General features: G+C 38.8%; 1 protein-coding gene across 1 annotated transcript; it reads right to left on the bottom strand.

Moving 5' to 3' along the window:
• LOC109236106 (kinesin-like protein KIN-14P) lies at positions 6,963 to 14,326 on the bottom strand. The gene is made up of 21 exons (XM_019402324.1): positions 14,209 to 14,326; positions 13,963 to 14,120; positions 13,768 to 13,878; positions 13,271 to 13,544; positions 12,813 to 12,940; positions 12,616 to 12,699; positions 12,456 to 12,533; positions 12,283 to 12,375; positions 12,153 to 12,182; positions 10,651 to 11,370; positions 10,473 to 10,554; positions 10,249 to 10,344; positions 9,980 to 10,159; positions 9,764 to 9,870; positions 9,527 to 9,684; positions 9,141 to 9,302; positions 8,754 to 9,007; positions 8,321 to 8,484; positions 7,932 to 8,053; positions 7,743 to 7,816; positions 6,963 to 7,238 (listed from the first exon to the last, which is right to left on the bottom strand). The coding sequence occupies exons 1-20, from the start codon at positions 14,309 to 14,311 to the stop codon at positions 7,810 to 7,812; spliced, it is 3,111 nt and encodes a 1,036-aa protein (XP_019257869.1). The 5' UTR covers positions 14,312 to 14,326; the 3' UTR covers positions 6,963 to 7,238; positions 7,743 to 7,809.

Raw genomic sequence — 15,783 nt, 5'->3', positions numbered from 1 at the left:
GTCTATGGTGTCGAAGCTCTGACCTCGATCGAAGTCGGGGAACCTAGCTTCAGGTTTTGGTATGCAACGAAAGAGTCAAATCACGAGGCTATGAATACGAGCCTCGAATTTCTAGATAAAAGACGGGAAGCCGCCCTCGTTCGAATGGCCGCACGGAAACAGCGGATCAAAAGGTATTACAACCGAAGAGCCAACCTTGACACTTTAAAATCGGGGACTTAGTTTTGAGAAAGGTCACCCTCAATACTCGAGAACCAAACGAAGGAAAACTTGGCCCGAACTGGGAGGGATCATATCAGGTCCTCGATATCGTCGGAAAAGGATCCTATGAACTTGGCATGATGGACGGCGAACAATTACCAAACAATTGAAATGTATCACTCCTCAAACGATATTACTGCTAAGGTACGGCCTTCTCCATTTTCATTTATATTTTATACTAACCAATTGCATGTGTTCAATCGAAGACATCAAAGGATTCTTCATCACAAAGTCCTTAGGTCTGAAAGCACGCATTGCACTCTTTTTCCCTTAGACCGGTTTTTGTCGCAAACGGGTTTTTCCGGCGAGGTTTTTAATGAGGCAACCATCGTTCGTGCTAACTTAGAGAAATTCAACAGTATCCGAGGCTTCTTTACAATGGCATCACCCTCGGATGTCAACTTTGTTACGAGGAAGATACTTCGTGTCAAATGATAGGTTAAATTTTGTAAGGGCCAAACGGTCAAACGAACCGTGTCCATGTAGATTACTCGAGCTCTAAAGGCAAACATGTGCGCATGTATAATCTATTGAGAGAAGTATTTTTCCTTGCCAAATATTTCATGCCTTAGAGAAATTTTTACTTTAATATTTTCATACTTTTGATCTCTTGTGGAAACAGGCTTAAGGGCCGATCACAACTGAAATTCAAACAACTTACCCTATACTCGGGGAATGCCGTCCGAAAAATCAACGTAATCAAATTATTAAAGTCTCAAGATCATAAGACCATAAAAAGTCAACCCTCATTTTTATAGGCCACGGCCACCCCACTCGGGGACTGACACTTCGAACAAGTTCGGAGTGTAACAGGGAAACGAGCCCAAGAGGCAAATCCCAAGCTAAAGGCTACGGCCAAACTAATACGGTTCGGAGACGTCTGAATTCCATAATAAAACATGCCTTCGAATATTTTCATAAAACTAGTTTAAAAAAAGGCCACCCTCGGCAAAATTACAAAGGGTTTTGATCACATCAACCCTCGAAAACCCTAAGGGGTACCAAATTGTTCGGACTCTCAAACCATTACCTCTGTTTTATGCTAAAAGCATTACGAAACTAAAGGTTTCGATATCATCAGCCCTCGAAAACAGTGGAATATGAATACAAATTTATCTCATGCTAAGGCATAACAATTTTTTAAGCCAAAAGGGGTAGAAAGCCTAATGTATATTAAAACGATCGTTCTACAAAATCGGCCTAATACAAATGCCTAAAGGCAATCTTTTGCTTTGAGATCGAGGGATCATCCTCACTCAATAAAAACCTAAGGGTTACCTTACTTCGAGTTCGAGCAAGTACTCACTCAACACTAGTTCGGTCTCGGTCCAAAATTATCTAGACCTCAAGCATATGAATGCGACCTCGTAAAGCATCAAGAAAACAAAGACAAAGCAAAGGAAAAAGGAAAAATGACAGATTCAGAAAGGAAAGGAAAATTTTTATATACCAAAGTTTTTCTTACAAGGGCCACATAACCCTATCAAAAACTCTTTACAAAGGCCAAAATAGCCTTAAAAAGAAACACTACTAATCCTAAAGGCCTAGTCTTCTTCGGGAGCAGCTTCTTCGCCCAATGAGTCATCTCCGTCGGATCCACCCTCATCCTCGGAATCCTCATCGAGAAATGCTAACATCCGAGCCTTTGCTTCCTCAGCGTTGGCGATCTCGAGTTTAGTAGATTTGTCGATATTTTGAGAAAGGATCCCCTCGAGAACCTCCCTTTGAGCCTACCACTTCGAATGATTGGCCATTCCCTTGGCCTGCTCGAGGGTGGATTCGACGTCAACTTTGCATTGATCCGCAGAAGCTTGAGCCTTAATATTGGCAGCGGCCACTTCGGATCTGGCAACCTCGGCTCCTTGGCCAGATTGGCTAAATTGGATTCGAGCTCCTCGACCTTCTTTGCTTGGACCGAGGCATTGTCCCTCGCATATCGAAGTTGTGACTTGGCAGAATCCAGCTCTGCTTGAACGGTCTCCTTTTGCGCAGCCAGGATGTCCATACATCCCTTGAACCGATCGGATTCCGCTCGCACTTCATCTATTTGCCCTTGAAAGCCCCTGATCTGTTCGAGCCTCTATCGAGCCTACAGAATGGTATTGTTAGTCGTTATCTCAACTCCTCCTCACTATCATGAAGAATTTAGAATACTTGCTTGGTCGTCTCTTCATGCGCGTTTCGAGCTTCCACCAGGTCTACTGAAGCTTCTCACTGAGAATCTTGTAAGTGTTGCACTTCTCAGTGAGACCCTGGACCTCGACCTTGCGGTCTTCTCGGGATCGGCCTCGTGGTACAACACCGAAGCCTACAAGAAAGGAAGAAATATTAGAGATATCCATAATTCAAAATTCAAGAAAAGACAATGATCCTTGAGCTTACCCGATTCAGAGCATGCTGGGCCTCGTTAAACAAGCAGGCAACATCCACTGCATTCATTTTCGCTTGATCCTCCTCAGTGACCAAGCATCGAAGGTAACTTGCCACCCCTACGGAGGCACACACCTCAATGACAGACCATACACGAGGCATCAATCCATAATTTTCTTCTTCATCCTCGTCTTATCCAATATCTGGTGGATGGACTCTAGAGTTACGAGGATAACGTCCCCTTAGGCTTACGGGGGCCTCCTGGCCGGCCTTTCCTTCTCCGGGCTTGAGGAACTCGAAGCCTCTTTCCTTTTCTTCTCTTTGCCTTGCTTCGGGGCAGACTGGGAAAGGAGTGCCTTTTCTTCAGCAGAGGGGGGCCTCATTGGAACGTCCTTCCCGAGGCCTACAATATAGAAAAGGTGAGTAAGTACAAATAACAAAGTCTGAATGGAAACCTTGCCAAGGAAAAAAGATTACCATGGTTTCGAGCCTCCCATCGGCCCCTTAACAACTCATTCCAAGCACGCTCGGAATAAGGTTTTGTGACTCCAATCCCTCGACCCATTGCCTCAGGTCGGGGATCACTTCCGGCATAACGGCCTTGGCTGCAACACAAGAACTTAGATGAGGGGAAAACAAGAAAGCTGAACGGCAATAATAGAAACACGAAAGGGCAAGAAATGCTTACGTTTCATGTTCCACCTTTCAAGGAACGGCATATCTTCGGCAGGGATTAGATCCGAAGTCTTTATTCGGACAAACCTGCACATCCAACCTCGGTCTCGAGCCTCGTCTATGCTTGATAACAGGGGTTTGGTGGCTCAGCGGTAAAGTTTTATCATACCTCCCCGATAAAGTCGAGGGCCGTAGAGGCGCATGAGGTGATTGAGTGTAAAAGGATGCCCCTCAATCTTACTAACAAAGAATAGGATGAGGAGCACGATCCTCCAAAATGATGGGTGAATTTGGCCCAGAGTGACATCGTACCTCTTGCAAAAGGCAACGATGATGGGGTCCAAGGGACTTATTGTGAAGGGGTAGGTGTAGACAGTCAGATATCCCTCCTTGTAAGTAGTGATGGATTCTTCGGGGCTAGGCACCATGACGTCCTTGCCCACCCAGTTGCACTCCTTTTTCACCTTCTCGAGGAGGCACTTGGTAATCGTGCACATATACCTCGACATGGGTTCACATCGGCCTGGTGTCGAGGGTGTGTTCTCCACCTTGAAATCAGCAGCAGTGACACACTTCGTAGGAACGAAGTCTGTAAGAGGATGTTCCGCCGCCGTCGCGGCCCCGGCAAACTTTGATGAAGAGGCGGTTTCTTTCTGCGGCACAGTTTTGGATGTTTTTGCCATTTCGGGTTTGAGTTTGAAGAAAGAAGAAGAAAATAAGACTTGGTATTTTGAGAGAAGGTTGACAACAAAACCTGTAGATTATGCAGAACGGGAAAACTTAAACGATGTAAAAGCTTTGGAGATTAGAAAAAATTGAAAGTAAAGTTTGAATCAATGAGGAAAGGGCCTATTTATGGGTTTCACCGCGACGGTTCGAAACCACTAGTGGCCGACCATCAACTGGCATGCATTAAATGCCTGGGAAAGTGCACCAATGGGACGTTTCGGTCACATCTGCCGCTTACGTTACGGGAATGACGTCATGACAGGTTTAGGATCGAAGGCTCAATTCGTTTCTTGTCATTACACTCCAAAAAAGGAGGGGACTATTTTGATATGATTAAAATCGGGCCCACCCGATTTTACTGATTTATCGAGACCAGTGTAAAGGATCGAAGATCGATCCCGTAATAGATCGGACTGAGGCACGAGGACGAGGTACCGAGTTCGAGATTCGAGGTACCTGTCAAGATCGAGGCCGGTAGTGATTGAGATCAATTGAAACAGACATCGAGCAAGAGCGAAGGTAGAAAAACAACAGAAAGGCGAGATATCCGTGACTGGTTGAAGATTATGGCGGAAATCTCAGAACGGATCGAATCAATAGCGGTTATTTAGCCTATTATGGGATTTGCTTCTGTTATTAGAATTGTATCATAAATAGGATTTCTCTACCATATAAAGAGGGGTTTAATCATTCTATAAAAAACGGACATTCATGCATATCAAAGCAATATAACACTCTTTTAGCTTATATTCTCTTATTCATCAGCTTGCCTTATTTTTACTTGTGTTGGCATCAATCAGCTCGAGGGCATTCTAACTCGAGGGTTGAATTCCGTCTCGACACTGGTTTGCTTTACTTTATTGTTAATTTCTATCACTAATCATCTCATTTATCAATTGGTATTAGGTGAAATCATGTATCCTTATAACCACATTATAAATTTAATTGTTATCCAATTTTAAGGGTAAACAATCATCTTTTGACTTTTCCATAAATAAATATTCTTATTACACAAGTTTAGAAGATTTCCACTCCATAGTCCGTACGGCATCTAGAAACAACTTCACCAAGATAATCCTTTCAACAATGGTAAATTATATCCAAAAATCTTAACGTGAACATAAATGACTAGTAAGTCAATAGTTGTGTGTTACAAACTTCAACAAAATTTCATAATACTGTTTGACCCAAAATTTGGATTCTGTTCAATCAATTAAATTTAAATAAAGTAGAGTTGAACTTGGCCAATACTAATATCCAGAAGACATGTTACCGATTTTGTAGTAGATAATACGTATTGTTTGAGTCAATGGCAGTAAACGTGGACAACACCAACAATATTCAATGAATCAAAAGAAGGAGGATAGCATTAAACAGGGGCGGATGTACATGCTAATTTTAGGTGCTCAAGCACCCATTAACCTTGACATAAACTATGTATAGCTATAATAAAAATATAAGAAATTGGATAAAATATTTTAGCGAGCACCCAATAGACAAAATGACTGATGGGTTCTGTGGTTCTGATGCGGGGGTTGAAGCTTTTGCTGAGTGCGAACACCCAGGTTCGAATCTTTGTCACGGCACCTCTCTATATTTGTCAGCTTTCTGTCTTTTGTGGAAAAGTTTTTCACTTTTCCTATTCCCTTAAGGTTTTAGGGTTGTCAGCGACTTTTTTAGCTTTTCCTTGCTTTTGAACTAAATTTTCCTTTTTTGGTTTTTTTCCTCCTTTTCCTACTTCCTTTCACCTTTAGGCTTTATTATATTAATTAGATTTAGGAATAAGAAAGGCATTGTTTCCAGAAAACTTTAAAACTAAACCCTTCTTGAGTTTTTGCTTACTAGAAGTCCTTTTTGGTTATGATAATACTATTAATAGTTCATTATGACTTGTGACTAAAAGTATTTGTTGGTAATGATAATATTATTAGTTGTTTTCACATTAACTCTTTTTATTCTTGCATTCGAATAGTTGTGCACTTATACTATGCGATTGCTAGCAACTTTATGTTGAAGGAAGTGAGCACCCACGACCTTAAAATCCTAGATCCGTCAGTGGCATTAAATAATAATAGCTAGCAATGAATGGCATTTAAGTAAATAAAAACATGTGACTCACCCGAAAATATGTGAGATCTGTGGATATTCCTTGTGACAGTGATGAATGATTGATGAGCCTTCGAATATTCAAGTTGTTCTTGGATCAAGTGGAAAAGTAAAGTAAGAATCTTAGTAAAAAAGTATCTCTTGTGTGCTTGCAATAAAGCCACATTCTCTCTATAAAGTCAATGTATTTTCTTACAAGTCAATATCTCTTCCCTCCTCTCCTTGTGTCTCTTTCTGTTTATAGGGAACATATACCTAGAATACTCTAATAGTACAGGTGCACAGAATAACCACTAGAATAGTCTCCTCTGATGTCTATCCTAAAACTAGCCGCTATTCACTCTATTTACAGTGAGTGCTCGACCTCGACCCTGATCTTCGCTGACTCTTCGATCTCGATCTTTGTTGACTCTTCGACCTTGGTCTTCAATAACTTCATCGGCCCTCACTTCTTAAGAGATCGCTTCGACATTGGGCATCAAAGTCGTACTGGCGACACGTGGCAGTCCGCGAGTGCCTCTTTAAAATTAACATGGTTTGATCATGTCAAAGGTAATTTTGACCAATACAAGTACAAGTTTTACTGACTAGGAGAAAAGCAAGAAACCTATAAAAAATTATCTGACTACAAACTTCTACTTACCCCAAACCTCCCTCCTCCCAAAAAGACTTACCAACAGTGTCACTATCTCCCCAAAAAAAAGGCAAAGATCACTTTTAGCCGGCAATTAAAACTATTTACATCTGATAGCTACAAAAATATATTAATTTTTTATATTACATACAAAAATATATATATATATACAAAAAATATACACATTTGACTATTATTTTAAGAGCGTCTAACATATAGCGCTTTACACAAAATCGGACTCTTTAACCAAGAAATAAGGCAATATGACGAGCACTACAGCTACATATCACTGCTGCAACCTTTTGGGAAGTTTTGGCCAACCAAATGGTCCGAGTGTTCCAATTTTTGAAGGAACTTCTAATCACAATACATATCTTTAAGACAAGCAACATCCAACTTGAGACTTCTAGAGAATCCTTTGGCTAGTTTAGGAGGAGTCTATGAATTTTAGATTGTTTATTATCTGCAAAAAAAAAAATCACATAATATGATAGTCAAGCAGTCAGTTCAATTTAAACGTTCATAATTACGAGTTACAAGGAACCCTAAATTAGCATATCTGTCAAGATAAAGTGGAATTCCTCTGATTCAAAGAGGTGATGATAAGTCGATAAGTCTATCTCAGATTACATGGAACTTCCAGGTTTTCAGCTAAAGCAAGTCGTATTTAAGCCAACCAAACATGGAAAAATTAATACTGCTCATTTTCATGGTCCTTGAGCCGAGGGACTCCGGAACCTGCCTACCTTCATAGGGTATGGGTAAGGTATGTGTACATATTACCCTCCACAAACCGCACTTGTGGAACTATACTATGTATGTTGTTATTGTAGTAAACATGGGAAAATTGGAAAAAAATTCCAGAAAATTTTTTCACCCTAAGATTTTTATAGTTTTAACTGCAAACATGATGAAATTTTTCAGAAAACATATGCATGCTGTGATGCTGAGATGATATAAAACTTACTTATTTGTGTTCTCTGCTTTTCCTTTTGTGGCTCCTTCAGGAAAAAAGATTTCTTTCCGCACAGCAATCAGTTTCTGTGCCCATAAAAAGACAACTATCAGATATTATATCACTCAGTGTTTCCACAATATCAGCATTACTAAATTCAAACCTCACAGAGAAATTTTTGCAAGGAGATGAAAGTCATACCTTAAATCAGTACTATGTGTCTCACTGTCGGCGCCAATATAAACATTTTTTTGATCTTTGATCAGCTGCAGTTTCTCAATCTCCTCATCTTTCTGAGATATCGTATCCTTAAGAGACACAACCTGGAAGATCAAAAATTACAAGAGACTCCAATTCACACCCTACAAAGTAAAGTTAGTCTGCATATTATATCTCTCAGTTTTCTTGTAAACGCAAAACCAAAAAGATAGGCATAACATATAGGAGAATATAGCTGCATAACTCATACGTCGATTGGCTTGTTTTCTCTGCCTTAACCATTTAGGTAATATGACGGAGCATAAAATAGTTTTTCATTTCTAGCACAGCAATTGAAAATATTAAATAAGTATTTGATGTTAGAAGAATACCTGCTCCATTAAATCTCTTACATCCCTGCCGTCTTTACTACTTCGAGCAGCACCTAGCTCTACTCCAGATACTCTTTCAGCAAATTTTAACGTGCTCACGGTTTCTGAATATGAACCAACTTCAGGATTTAGCTGCACAAACATAAGTGTCTTTGCTTGGCCACCTGTACAACAAAATAAAACAATTAAGTGTGCAACAGCCGAGCACATTAAAGTGTTGCCATGTCATCACCAGGAGGTCACATGTTCGAGCTGTGGAAACAGCCTCTTGCAGAAATACAGGGTAAGGTTGCGTACAATAGACCCTAGTAGTTTGGCCTTTTCCGCGGACCCGGCGCATAGCGGGAGTTTAGTGCACCGGGCTGCCCTTAACAGCCGAGCACGTTAACGGTTGAAATATCTCCATTACTACTTGCTTACAATTCATAAGTACCTAATGAAGTCTGAAGGAGTTGAGTCAGCTTGCTGTTTCTGTATGGGACATGAGCATTCTTTTGCGCCAAAGCAGAAATGACATCTCCTAGGGCAGATAACGACTTATTTATATGTTGCGCCTCTTTCAGTCTATCTCCTGTCACCTCGGAGCGGTCTACTCTTTCACTTCCAGCGAGATCCACCAAATTAAGACTACTACGCATGGATGAACCACTCTTTATATCCATCCCACGAACATGAATAGTGACAACGCTGAGCACATATTGCAGTTAGTTTATTAGTGTATACTATGGAAAAAGCACCCATCATAAAATGAAAAAAGAGAAGATATGTACTTTAAACTACAAAGTATAGAGATGAACTCTTTAAAGTTGTTATAGGTAACCTGTGTGATCGACTGCTTCTTTCATTCAGGGCAGTGGAACCTTTTGCTCGATTTCTTAATCCAATATCCATCAAATCTAATACATCAGAGGTCCTGTTTACTGGAAGCATGCTTGCTTCTGGAACAGCTAATCCATTAGGTTGTGAGGTGGATAATATCCCAAGTGTGTGCAAATCAAGGAAAACAAAAGGGCAGTCCGGGGGAAAGGCCGGATCATTAGGGTCTATTGTACACAGTCTACCCTGCATTTCTGCAAGAGGCTGTTTCCATGGCTCGAACCCGTGACCTCCTGGTCACATGGCAGCATCGATCTTTTGATGTTTCAAAGTAGCAAGGCAAATAACATGCAAAAAATTAAAGGATATTTCTTTTGTGAACTATCACTTGAGAGTAAGTCACGAACTTGTTCGTTATATATTTCTATCATTTGAACTGTAATTTCATATTTGAAGGTGCTCCCTCTCATTTGAGAAATTTTGAAAAGATCATTTAAAGCTCGATAATTGACACCCAAATTCTCTTCACTCACTTTGTCTGGGCCAGTCTGGACAATTTAATTTGACATCAGGAAGGTGAAACAATTTATAAACATATCTAACAAAATTATATACAGAAGTTCTTACCATGGTGTATGTTTTTCCTGATCCAGTCTGACCATAGGCAAATATACATACATTATATCCATCAAGCACGGACTGTATCAAGGGCTGAATATCTGAATAGACCTCAGCTGTAAAGAGTTGGAACGGTGAATTCATTTTAGAGTTCATTATATATGCAGAACTGAGATAAACCAATTACTAATTAAGATCCGCAATTATATGGAGGAATCTGAAAACCTTGTGTTGCAGCTGGACTGTAGACCTTATTAAACTTGAAAGACCTACGGCCTTCCTTTACTTGTTTGGAAGGATTTACAACAATAAGCTCCCCATTTTCTCCAATGTATTCAACAACTGATTGTTTTTCCTTTTGTCCACGAAGGAACGGCCTAATCCGACAATATACTCTGATATTTCCTAATTGAAAAATAACCGTAAGTAAATGAAAAAGAAAGGTAATAAATTTCAGTTCTCAAAATTATTAGAACTTCATTATATTATCGCACCTTTTAGCTCCTGCACCTCATTGTGCAGTTTGCGATTCTCAGCAAGGACTACAGAGTAGTTAGCAGCTGCATGTCCTAGTGCTCTAACTTTTTCACCTGCAGTAGAAATTTTATTCCATATGGGAAATCCATTTAAGTCAATATTAAAACTTGTGCTGATATCTTATACTTGTACTGCAATCAATAAACGACGTTATTATAATACTTCAAGCAGCTGAACTGACCTATTTGATTGAATTCCTCTCCATAGCTCTTTTGCGTTTTTACAATTTCTTGCCTTATTGACTGAGAAGAAAACCTTAGTTCCTGAACATTCATCGAGGTTCAATTCACACGTGCTACAACACTGACATTTCAGAAAAAAATTAGAAAGAAAAAAGTAAGAAAAGAGATCAAACATACACGAAGTGCGCCTAGCTGGAATTCTGTAAATATTTGGTAAATATGCTCCTTCTTAGTCCAATTCTGAGATTTTGATTGAGAAAGTTCCTCAAGTTCCTTTATCCTATTTCTTGATTCTGTCAAAAGGCACATGGCCTCCTTCAACTTCTCCTCAAGCTCTTGTTGAGCTTCTGTAGCCTTTTTTTCCATTTCTAAGGTGTGTTGTTCGTACAATTTCTTAGCTATTTCCATTTCTTGCTTCAAAGTTGCGATTTCTTGCTTATGATCTTCCTTCTCTTTCATTTCATGCGATTTCTTAGCTATTTCCATTTCTTGCTTCAAAGCTGTGATTTCTTGCTTATGATCTTCCTTCTCTTTCAATTCATATGATTTCTTAGCTATTTCCATTTCTTGCTTCAAAGCTTCGATTTCTTGTTTATGATTTTCCTTCTCTTTCAATTCATATGATTTCTTTACTATCTCTAGTTCTTGCTTCAAAGCTGCGATTTCTTTTCTATGATCTTCCTTCTCTTTCAATTCATACGATTTCTTAACTATTTCCAGCTCTTGCTTCAAAGCTGCGATTTTATGACCGTGATCATCCTTCTCTTTCAATTCATAGGATTTCTTAGCTATTTCCAGCTCTTGCTTCAATGCTGCAATTTGATCATCCTTCTCATTCAATTTAGGCACATCCTGCTCCTCGTTTTTCTTTTTCTCCTCCATTTTGTTTTTCTCATTCTGCATGTGATTTCAAAAAACAAGGAATAGTAAAATTAAAGATTGTTGAAAAGAATGATGACAGCTGAAATTTTTTAGGAGTACCTAGTCTTTGACATCATATTCTTTGCAAACAATAACAAATTTTACTTGACACCATTAACGAACAAATTCTAGGAGAAACTTGTAATCATAAGCAAAGAGATTGTTAATCTAAGCAAATAATGATAATGTCCGCAACCTCTGCACCATCCGACAAGCAAAAGCCAACAAATGGGAGAAAGCATAGGTGGTTTAATGCCCCAGGATATCAGATTTGTATGATTTATAGAGTTAAAGCACACAAAAGAGGAGAAAATGAAAGGCAGAGAATGCAAATATATAGCCCAACATACTGAATTTTGAGCTAGCAATGCAGCACAGGAAGCCAAGGAAGGGGAGCCTTGGCGTCAGAGGCGGACCCAGGAATTTAATGCGATGGGAGCACAATATTATGTTTAATCAGTGCTCCCTAAAGGCTTTTAGCGTTAAGGGTGCCAATTGATTTAAATTAATCATTTTCAAGGTATATACATATACATATACTAGATTTCTGCCGAAACTTTTGGGGTCCAGTGACCCCTCAACCTAAGCCATAGGTCCGTCTCTCCTTGGCGTAACAGGTAAAGTTCCGCTTGCAGAAATGCAGGGTAAGGCTGCATACAATAGAACCTTGTGGTCTGGCCCTTCCCCGGATCCCGCACATAGTGGGAGCTTAGTGCACCGGGCTGCCCTTTTATGCGGCAAGCCAAAGTGGGATTTACCTTAATCTGCTGAAGCTGGTTCATGACAATCTGAAATGCAGAAGAATAGAACGTGTAAAGTTAGAAACAAGGGAATAAGATAAAAGTCACAGACTTTGGAACTTTTCCTAGATGGGAAGTCCATAACTACCTGTGTCTCTTCACTAGTCCCAGTTGCAAGGGCTTCTAGGACTCTGATCCTCGACTGGTATTTCTCTTCACGAGTCTTATATAGATTGTTTTGCTGCAGACATTGAAAGAAAAATTATATGAACCATATTTGCTGAAAAGAGAAATTGAGAAGGCAGTAGCTATATATTATACCGTTCTAAGATGTTCCGCTTGAGTGGATATCCGACGCTCAATTTCTTGCACCACTTTTCTCAATAGGCATGCTACGCGCTGACAGATTAGATAACCAACTGATGTTAGAGCATGTAAAACAGAAATTCTGTGAATCGACATGTGTATTTCAAGTGCGCACTTGAGGTATCTCGCCATTCTTCCGCTCAATGCTTTCATCAAGAATCCCATTGACAACACTTAGAAGTGACTGTGTTGGGGCAATCTGAAAGCAATAAAAAACGAAATAAGGGAAAATAAGTATAAATTCAAATCCCAAGTATAGAATTTATCCAACTAACAAGATAGCTTCATTGACAAAGGGGACTTGTTACTAACATCCAAACTGTTAGATTTCATCATTTCTGAAATCCTTGAAGCAGGAATTTCAGTGTGGCTCCCTTGTTTAAGCTGAAATACTTCGTGGAACTTATGTCCGACGTGATCTAATAATGCAGCTGATGGCTCTACAAAGTTCAGAAAGGAAAATTTAACAGCATGAGAAAGGGAACATGGCTTGTGGAGTAGCGAGAGCAAACAGTAAGATCACTACTTTAACAATGGATTAACTTTTTAGTACAAAGAAGCGAGAGCAAGCAGTATGATTGACGGTTGCAAAGCAAATATCAAACAATTGTGCCCTGTTTTAACATACCATTATGTCGCATAGTACATGGTCTGTAATCTACACAGCAATTCAACTGAAGCGGTTCAATATAGTTATGGCCCTTTTTCTCCTTAAGGGGGAGATTTTGGTTTTGGTTATTGTATTTGGGAGGAGAATGAAACAACAATACCTGCCATTACAGGACTTCTCAATGCACGCTGGAATTTTGAATCTGATCCGTTCTTCTGTCGTTCTCCTGGGGATGGAGAAGATTGAGTTCTTGAAAATTCTTCTCTGTATGAGACATCGCCACATCCAAAATTTTCTCCCAACAATTTCCATCTTTTATTTGCATGAGCTCCAGATTTACCAGATAATACTGTGCTAGAATTGCGTCCTCCATTATTCGGCATAAATTCTGCCTGAAGTGTTAAAAGGCACTCCACCACTATTTTCATAGAACCCTGGACAATATATCAGTGTCAAAATATCGAAAACAGAAAATAGATGGCACTTAGATTGCATAAAGGTAAAGACGGATAACACTTTTAATTTGTGCATATGGAAAAAGTTATACAACAAATAAAATTAAGACATACAAGCACTTTTGATAATCATAAGTAAACATGAAGTGATCAATATATGTTAGTTAGGACACGACCACGAGTTTATAGTCATGAAATTAACCTGTTCCAAGTCTGATGCCTGAAACCTGGGCAAGCCCATTTCATCCATAGCTGACAAAAACCTTTTAATGTTTTCTGAGCCTATCTCCGGAGAGTGTTCTGAACCACCACACTAGAACAAACAATACAGTTAAATCAACAAAACAAAACCATCCTTACTCCTTCATACTGTAAAATCAAAAACGTTATAAACTACCTCTGGTACAGAACCTGGTCTCAGCTTATTCAATAATTGGCATAAGACGGTACCATCAACTAAGAAAGCTCGCAAATCCTCATCAGAAGCATTTATTGGGAAACGCAAGTGAGGAAGAACACTGTTTAACCATTCTACCAATTTTGCTCGTTGCTTAGCTGTAGAAACAACAAATTAGAAGAATTAGCCAGAACAAGAGTTTGATCAGAATTACATGGATTGAATGTTTTGCCCATTCAGCCTCACCGTTATTACTTGACAAAGGCTCAAAGACGTCCCCACTACTGTACACACTTGAGCTGCTCCGTCTACCATAATCTTTGGCAACGCGATCCAGAATGGAGTTCATGATAGTGCAACATCCGATTCAGAAGATATCTGCATCACGTAGAAGCAGAAATGCTGAATCAATATATCTCTGGACTAATAAAGCAGAAAGAGTTGCATCTTGTTCTAAACTTTTAAGACTAAGTCGTGCATTCCTAAAATTACTACCTATAGTCTCCAAGTGAATAAATGGATCAAGACATATAATGTGTTAATGTAGTAGGGAGGAGGTCATTTGCCCAATTGGACGCAATCAGAGAGGTCATTTGCCCAAAATTCAGGACAAAAAAAGATTAACTCAACTCACTAAAATCTTTCAACGCTATTTCTTTTCCGAGATTCGACTGCATGGAGGTTTACATACAAACGTGGAATCGAGAACACAAAAGTTCCAGAATATAAAAACAAGCATTATCAAGCACAACACATAAAACATATCCACGAATGAAATTAAATGGCTAAAAATCAGCGTAAGAATTAGAATTTCAAACAGAAAAGAAGAACCTGTGAAAGTGCGGAAAGGCATAACCTATGCACGTTCTTATTTAGAGAATATCAATGAGAGTAAGCGTCATTTTGCTATTATCAATAGTGTTTAATTTTTTCGTAGTAAGATGTTAGTATTGGAGCTTTCAGTTAGTATTGAATTCCGTGTACCGTTGGATTTCTATGGAAGGTTGAAAACCTGACCGCTTTCCTTTTATGTAGGAGATCTCAGGTCCATCTTTTTCCTATTTTTATCTGTTTGATTCAGTGCTGATAGGGGTTCGTTATATGATCTTAAAAATAATTAATGACCTTATTGAGATGTTACTTTTCTGTTTTCACAAATTAAGATTAATTTTCTTTAAGTGACAGACATACGAAAAATTCCATTCTTTTATTACGAGCTAGAGATGCTACTACAAAAGTTATACATAAATCACTTCAGCTTTTGACATCTCGATAGTGGCCCATCTATCTATCTATCTATACACGAGAATTTGCCAAGTGTTATGTGAAGAAAATGCCATGTGGCAATTTTAGTTAAAATTAGGTAAAATTAGTTTATATTTTGAATTTGAATTTCAAAATGCTGAAATATCTACCCTTTTACATTTTTTAAAAATTAATTTACCAAAAACGATTAATCATGGGAAGTTACAAGAAGTAATAAAATTTGGGAAGGATTGTGCAAATTCTAATGATGATAATTAGTTTATTTTTTAAATTTGAATTTAAAAATAATAAAATATCAAAAAAATTACATTCTTTAAAAGTTAACTTACCAACAAAATCCAATAAAATATCTTTGCAACCTCTTTGTTGGTTTTACCATCGCGCGCCTAATCCCCAAATTCATCTTAAACGGATTTTCAGTAACATGATTTTTCATATCAGTTTCATATTTTTACAGTACATACCTCTAATTCTTTCTCCTTTCTTCGCATATCACTCAATAATTCTGGATTACAAGTGGTAAGTTCTATGATTTGTAATTCTAGAATACTTATT

The sequence above is a fragment of the Nicotiana attenuata genome, chromosome 12 (assembly GCF_001879085.1).
Source record: "Nicotiana attenuata strain UT chromosome 12, NIATTr2, whole genome shotgun sequence".
NCBI lineage: Eukaryota > Viridiplantae > Streptophyta > Magnoliopsida > Solanales > Solanaceae > Nicotiana > Nicotiana attenuata.
This window is presented reverse-complemented; position numbering and strand designations above follow the sequence as displayed.

Excerpts from the sequence above, each read along its gene's own strand:
- LOC109236106 (XM_019402324.1), bottom strand. The coding sequence starts at position 14,311 with ATGAACTCCATTCTGGATCGCGTTGCCAAAGATTATGGTAGACGGAGC. Across the intron at positions 13,879-13,962 it reads GACCAGGTTCTGTACCAGAG|TGTGGTGGTTCAGAACACTC; the intron begins GTAGTTTATAAC and ends TGTTTGTTCTAG. Across the intron at positions 9,008-9,140 it reads AGAAGCAGTCGATCACACAG|CGTTGTCACTATTCATGTTC; the intron begins GTTACCTATAAC and ends ATATGTGCTCAG.